The sequence below is a fragment of the Pollachius pollachius genome, assembly GCF_949987615.1.
Source record: "Pollachius pollachius genome assembly, chromosome: 17".
NCBI classification, from domain to species: domain Eukaryota; kingdom Metazoa; phylum Chordata; class Actinopteri; order Gadiformes; family Gadidae; genus Pollachius; species Pollachius pollachius.
The window spans coordinates 17,841,315-17,848,814 of NC_136950.1; the positions used below are offsets into that span (position 1 = coordinate 17,841,315).

Consider the following 7,500-nt stretch of genomic DNA (forward strand, 5'->3'; position numbering starts at 1 on the left):
CCCAATCAATAACTAATAGTTACTACTGAAGCACCCCCAATCAATAACTAATAATCACTACTGTAGCACCCCCAATCAATAACTAATAATCACTACTGTAGCACCCCCAATCAATAACTAATAATCACTACTGTAGCACCCCCAATCAATAACTAATAATCACTACTGTAGCACCCTCAATCAATAACTAATAATCACTACTGTAGCAACCCCAATGAATAACTAATCATCACTATTATAAGACTTCCTGATCCATAACTAATAATCACTACTATAGGACCCCCAATCAACACGGCGACTGTGAGCCAATCAGAAGCAGCGACAGCATGGCGTAGTGTTTAGCGCTGTTTTGGGTTGAGTGCTTTAAGAGGAAGGCAGAAGGTCCTTGAGGGAAGGGAGCATTTAACGTCTTGGTCAGACGTTAGATCTCTGCCAGACTGAACACACCTGTTCACAGGTAGGTCAGGTGTTAATGGGACATTTACATTCAGCAGACTTACAATGGTTCATACACACATTCACACACCAACGGCGGAGTCAACCATGCAAGGCGATGGCCAGCTCGTCGGGAGCAGTTAGGGTGAGGTGTCTCGCTCAGGGATGCCTCGACACTCGGCTAGGAGGAACCGGGGATCGAACTAGCAACCTTTCGGTTCGAATTAACCCGCTCTAACTCCTGAGCTTAACTGGAACTTTGTGTGTGTGTGTGTGTGTGTGTGTGTGTGTGTGTGTGTGTGTGTGTGTGTGTGTGTGTGTGTGTGTGTGTGTGTGTGTGTGTGTGTGTGTGTGTGTGTGTGTGTGTGTGTGTGTGTGTGTGTGTGTGTGTGTGTGTGTGTGTCCAGGGATGAGCTACCTCTTCATGGGCCAGGCGGATGAAGACGGACGGGGGACCATCGGACCGCAGCACCTCGTCACCGCCTTCAAGACCCGCAACCAGAAGGAGCTGAGCGGCCTGAAGACCCAACACTGCTGAGACCTACTGGCTCACAGCTGGAGACCCGACCTAGACCTAGATCCCCCTCCTCACAGCTCGGTCTGCACACCTTCTGGAGAACAAATCATATAGAACCCTCTCAGTCTACACACCTGCTGGGGAACCCATCTTCTGGGGAACGTATCATATAGAACCCTCCCCACAGCTCAGTCTACACACTTGCATATTCAGGTAAAACGTATAGATAAATAGGTTTAGAACGTTACATAAAAACGTGGTGAAATCAATTCATTCCAATAATATCTTAAGTCAGGACAGAGTACCATCTCTCGTTCTGTGATAGGGACCAGGCTACTGTAGATGTTCTGTTTAGCCCTCACACTGTTATCCGACAGGGTAAGATAAGTTGTACTTCAGTAGTCCAGGAGAGGAGCGGGTGGGAGACTTTAACCAGATGTGGGCTTCGACTTGGTTAAGGCCAGGGGGTCTCAGCGAGGCTGGAGTACTGAGGCCTCGATGAGTGTGTGTGGATGAGTGTGTGGTGGCGTGTGAGTCAGTTTCCCATTTCTCACTCTCCCAGGAGTCTCCACAGACACATCTGCATCTGCATCATCATCATCATTCCCCTCACCTCATCCAGACCTGGTGAAAGCCTAACGGACGCTTTATTTATCTTTGAATATGAGAGTAAACTATGTCAGATGTATTTTAGCTGGACATGGGAGATATTTATTATGGTAACATGTGCAATAGATTTTATATAGGATCCTTTGGATTAGTAATAAACAAGGCTCTTTTGAAGCAAAGGTTTTATTTAATAGATGCAAAGGTTCTCTGCCAGCCTATTTCTAACCGTTTAAAAAGTAAAGAGATTAAATTAAATATTTTCATATGAAAAAGTCTGTGCTAGTTATTTAAAGTTCATTGTTTCCTGCCAAATAAAATCCTTGAATACCATCTTCCTCGTTGTTTAACTGAAATTCATGCATCAGATAAAAGTAGACTTCTGTGTCCTTGTAACAATATAATATAATACAGACTTCATAAAACAGACCTCACTATACAGAACTTGTAATACAGAGCTCATAATACAGATACCACTATGCAGAACTTTGAAATGCAGACCTCGTAAACAGACTTCAAAAACAGACCTGGTAATACAGACCCAACTTTACAGACCTCAGACCTGGTAATAAAGACCTTGTAATACAGATCTTGTAATGCAGAACTCACTATACAGACCTCATAATACAGACCTGGTAATGCAGACGTCACTATACAGACCTCGTAATACAGACCTGGTAATGCAGACCTCACTATACAGACCTCGTAATACAGACCTGGTAATGCAGACCTCACTCTACAGACCTCAGACCTCACTATAAAGACCTCATAATACAATAGTTTGGCTGCATCCTAATCATTCCTGATATACAACCCATCCTGTGAATTCAAAAGGTAACAAGACAAGTGTTCAGAGAACTCTTCATGCCATGCGGCCGGCCTGAGTCTGGGGATATAACACACTCTGTGAGGAGACAAGTTCTAGAGACTTCCGGAGATTGTGGGTTCAGCTCCGGGGGTAGAACATGGCGTACTTGGAGGTCCTGAAGCCCAGCAGGTCCCTCATCTCGTTGCGGAACTTGGAGAGGTCCTGGCGCAGGTCGCTGAGGTTCTCCAGCGTGGCCTGGTCCGTGCTCTGCATCTTCTGCCGCGTGGACGTCAGGTAGCGGTGCACCAGGCAGCACATGATCTTCTGGTAGTTCTGGTCGCGCTTCTGCTTCAGGTTCCTCCACTCCTGGGGACGGCAAAGAGGCACAGAGCGGGTTAGGACGCATGCGTCTCGTTGGAGGGGTCGTCATAGCGACGCCATAGGTCTCGACGTCTCGGTGGAGGAGTCGTCATAGCGACGCCCTAGGTCTCTACGTCTCGGTGGAGGAGTCGTCATAGCGACGCCCTAGGTCTCCACACCTGCTTGAACAGTCGCCATGGCGACGCCCTAGGTCTCTACACCTGCTTGAACAGTCGTCATGGCGACGCCCTAGGTCTCTACACCTGCCGGAACAGCTATATATAGTCTTAGATGTTTAAAGTGTGTTATTTTGTTTTCATTTCAAGATGATGTGTCGTACATATATATAAGCACACCTCCTCAGCATATACTTTGAGAGGTGCTCCTGACTTACGGTTCCTGCCTGAGGGCTACAGCGGGTGCAGAGACCAACAGGCTATAGGACTTGGACAAACCGGGCAAACTACTGAAATAGGTGAAAAATAAGGAAGGACATCCATCACAAATCGACTCTCATTAACCAAAACGTTAGGTCAACAATCAGCCAGTCTCTCCTCCACATCTCTCCTCTTCCTCCTCCTCCAACACCTCCTCCACCTCCTCCCCCTCTCCTCACCTTCAGGCTGTTCTGTCTCTTCACGCGGCCCTTGGAGGTGTGGGAGCAGACCCACTTGTTCATGCTGGTCAGCAGGTAGCAGAGGGTCTTGGGCGAGGGCAGGATGTTGAAGGGGGGCGGCAGGGTGCACTTGTCATCAAAGTAGCTCAGCCAGAGTTTGGCCCGGGCGAATTTCCACTCCTTGTCTTCGTGGTTCTGCAGAATTCCGAGGCACAACGTGAATATGCTGGGGATATGGGACATGGGCTCTGGAATGTTTTCCACATATTATTCACCCTGTGGCGTGTTTAAGCTGTTAACAGCGTGTGAAAAGTGTGCGTGTGTGAAAGCGCTCCAGATGTTCTGGATTGGAGCCCTTTTATAACACCATAAACGGCCACTGGTTGCTGGATTAAATGCAGGAAAATGTGCAGATCCCATTTCATTCAAAACAATAACCGAGCCTCTGTGGGAAACTAAATAACAGAGGAAGAAGGGCAAGAGCTAAACAAGGAACCTTAAAGTTTGTTTTGCTCCTGTTCCTACTAACATATTGTTCCTCTCTACTTCAGGGTTAGATCTAGCTATGGTTCCTGCTCAGATATTGTTAATCTCTTGTTCTTCATGGTTATTCTAGCTAGGGTTCCTGCTCACCTATTGTTCATCTCTTCTTCAGGGTTCATCTAGCTATGGTTCCTGGTCATATTGTTAATCTCTTCTTCTATGGTTCCTGCTCACCAATTGTTCCTCTCTACTTCAGGGTAAGATCTAGCTATGGTATCTGCTCACATATTGTTCATCTCTTCTCCAGGGTTAGATCTAGCTACGGTTCCTGCTCACCTATTGTTCATCTCTTCTTCTGAGGTTCCCGGTCGGTACTCACTGCGATCTGGCGGAAGCTCTTGTGCAGCATTGCCACCAGCAGCTTAGTGAGGACGATGACCACCACGATGTTGTACGTCCCGATGATCAGCGCCCCCACGAACGACCGCAGCTCCTCCGAGTAGCTGATCCTCGTCACGAACAGAGCCACGTGGGCCAGCGAGAAGATGTACCAGAACAGGGCGTAGCAGGTCCCGATGAAGCTGTGGCACGTTCACACAACGGTGAGCCTTCACCTGGACCATAAGGTCTCAGCCTCAATGGTAAATGGACTGCATCTATCGCTTTTCTGACCAGGGACCACTCAAAGGCCTTTACAATACTGCCGAACATTCAGCCATTCATGCCCACATTCAGACACCGACGGCGGAGTCGACCACGCAAGGCGACAGCCAGCTCGTCCGGAGCAGTGAGGGTGAGGTGTCTTGCTCAGGGGACACCTCGACGCTCAGCTAGGAGGAGCCGGGGATCGAACCAGCAACCTTCCGGTTACCAGCCAACCCGCTCTGCCTCCTGAGCCACATGCCACAAGCCTAAACTAGAGAGCAGGGTACTGTGGTGGGAATTTCCGGACCACGTCAATCACAATAAGTTTAAACTGTATAGCATGAAGAGTCATCCAAACTTATAACAATTAGGGTCAAATATTTGGGTAATAAAGGTACAATAACAACAACGATCATACAATAAACAATAAAACAAACATACAATAACCTTAGAGCAACTGTGCCCCCCAATAAAACAAAAGTATTGGTTAACCAGATGGTAATCTATCGATTGAACCTCCTCAGGATGTCATAAAAGGGGGTCGTGGCCGTGCCCTATCTGTTCGATCCCTGGCCTGTCCAACCTTCCCCCGAAGGGATCACGAAAACAGGCACATTCCATGGCACTCAGAGAAACAGAATGTGACAATATAATTTCAGATTACAGGGACCTAACTGGGTCCAGGCACCTACCTGTGGAAGGCGTCGTTGCTCTGTTGCTGGCAGAAGATCCCCTGGCAGTCGGGGGGGTTCTTGTCGGGGTCCTTGTGGTCCTTCCCGTAGAGCTGCGTGAGGCCGATGGTGAAGGAGAACAGGACCAGCAGGAACAGGCCCAGGAACTTCCCAAACTCCTGCAGCATCTGGCCCATGGAGATCTGCACAGGGACCAGAAGGACACTTTGAGAATGGAAAGACCCTGAGTGAAGGTAGCATCTGGGGCCCTGTAAGCATCTGGGGCCCTGTTAGCACCTGGGGCCCTGTTAGCATCTGGGGCCCATACCTTCTGAATGAAGGTACAGATGTTAGCATCTGGGGCCCTGTTAGCATCTTGGGCCCATACCTCCTGAATGAGGGTACATGTGTTAGCATCTGGGATCCTGACACAAACCCTACAGCTGTAAGATGTTAGCCGTGGCCCGGATACATCTACATGCTGCCTCCTAAATATAGCATTAGCTACCTCCTAGTTATAGCATTAGCTACCTCAAAGTTATAGCCTTAGCTACCTCCAAGCCATAGCATTAGCTACACCCTAGCTATAGCATGAGCTACCTCCTAGCTATAGCATTAGCTACCTCCTAGTCATAACATAAGCTACCTCCTAGCTATAGCATGAGCTACCTCCTAGCTATAGCATCAGCTAATCTGCTAGTGACTCACGAGTGGCTAGTGGCTAGATCCTCCGTACATCCACAAATATAACAGTATCCCCCCCCCCCCCCCCCACACACACACACACACACACAAACACAGTGGCAGTACATGATTATTTGTGTAAACACACACACAGACACACACAAGGTGTCGGGGAGATGGACGAGGAGTTTGAGCTTGAGTGTTTGTTCTGAGACGAGACAGACACACACACACCCCCACACACACAGTGTGTGGGTGTGTGTGTGTGTGTGTGTGTGTGTGTGTGTGTGTGTGTGTGTGTGTGTGTGTGTGTGTGTGTGTAGAGGAGCTTGGCTAAGAGGTGAATAATGAGGGAAACATTCATGGCTGAAACCCACACACACGTCCACGCCCACTCAGCGTCTGTGTACACATGGTGTGTGCGTTTGGTGTGTGTGTTTGGTGTGTGCGTTTGGTGGGGCGGACCTTGGAGGCTGTGTGATAGAAGGTTCCATAAATAAAGCAGAGTGTGAGTTGTTGACAGAGAGACCATCTCACAGACCCACACTACACATTGATGTGTGGATGTTTATTAGATGTGTACATGTGCATTAGATTTGGAGATGTTAGATGGGTATTTGTTAGTTAGATGTGTACATGTTTATTAGATGTGTACATGTAAGTTAGACGTGTACATGTTAGTTTAATGTGTAGATGTTAGTTAGATGTGTTGTTTATAAGATGTTTCATTCATTAGAAAAGTAGCCGTTTATTAGATGTGTGGAAGATTCCTAGATGAGTCAATGGGTGTGTATATATGTGTAGATGTGTGTGTATATGAGTTAGTTGGTCATCTAATCGGTGTGGTCAATAGAACAAACAGCCACATCTATTTCCAGAGTTAATCACTGCACAGCCAGACACTGATGTCAACCAGAGAGAGAGAGGGAGCGAGAGCGAGAGAGAGGGAGATCAGAGAGAGCGAGAGAGAGCGGGCGAGCGAGAGAGGGAGAGAGAGGGAGAGGCAGATACAGAGAGAGAGAGAGAGAGAGAGAGAGAGAGAGAGAGAGAGAGAACGATTTGGGGAATGGAAAGTATCATCACGGCTAGCATCATCTCAGCTAGTTAGCATTATTACAGCTATCATCATACCAGCTAGCATCCTAGCAATCTTTACTAGAAGTAAATCTCTGGTGAGGAAATGTTGACCTCACCACATACCTGGGGTCTACTTTGCGAGCTGGCTGGTTGAGTCTGAGGATTGAATCATTATCCAGCCACAATAACAAACGGTCCACCAGAAGTCCAACTCAGGTTGACCCCATCTTACAACCCCTGAACGGGGAACCACATTTGTACTACGTATCCATTCATATTATTATCGTCATTATTTTAATGGTGGCGAAAAACTAGGACCAATTGAGAGGAGCTGGTTATGTTTAAAAAGGGGATATTATGTCGCCAGGTGTGAGTGGGATTAGCCATCGCAAGAAGTTAGAAAATAACACTAACCCTAGCCTTTTCCTGTTTTAGGAAAAGTGAGGCACGAGAATGAATGTGTGCTGGATAGATCAGTTTACCGGCTTACCCAGTGGACTGTAGCAAATGTTGCTTATCTATCCAGCATACATCTAGATCTAGGGACCCCAGGACGGAGCTGGTTACCTGAAGGGCCCCAGGACGGAGCTGTTACCTG

At 47.6% G+C, this 7,500-nt stretch overlaps 2 protein-coding genes across 2 annotated transcripts in view; one reads left to right on the top strand and one right to left on the bottom strand.

Moving 5' to 3' along the window:
* Nucleotides 1-2,023, top strand: part of pcolce2b (procollagen C-endopeptidase enhancer 2b) — a 9,206-nt gene extending 7,183 nt beyond the window's left edge. Inside the window, exon 9 of the mRNA XM_079755134.1 lies at nucleotides 843-2,023. Coding sequence (XP_079611260.1) covers nucleotides 843-973 — 131 coding nt within the window. The 3' untranslated portion in view covers nucleotides 974-2,023. The remainder of the gene's footprint in view (nucleotides 1-842) is intronic.
* Nucleotides 2,024-2,378: 355 nt separating this feature from the next.
* The window catches only part of trpc1 (transient receptor potential cation channel, subfamily C, member 1), a gene marked incomplete at its 5' end in the record, with an annotated part of 16,565 nt that continues 11,443 nt past the window's right edge, over nucleotides 2,379-7,500 (bottom strand). Inside the window, 4 exons of the mRNA XM_079754727.1 lie at nucleotides 2,379-2,732; nucleotides 3,343-3,537; nucleotides 4,205-4,406; nucleotides 5,163-5,344. Coding sequence (XP_079610853.1) covers nucleotides 2,505-2,732; nucleotides 3,343-3,537; nucleotides 4,205-4,406; nucleotides 5,163-5,344 — 807 coding nt within the window. The 3' untranslated portion in view covers nucleotides 2,379-2,504. The remainder of the gene's footprint in view (nucleotides 2,733-3,342; nucleotides 3,538-4,204; nucleotides 4,407-5,162; nucleotides 5,345-7,500) is intronic.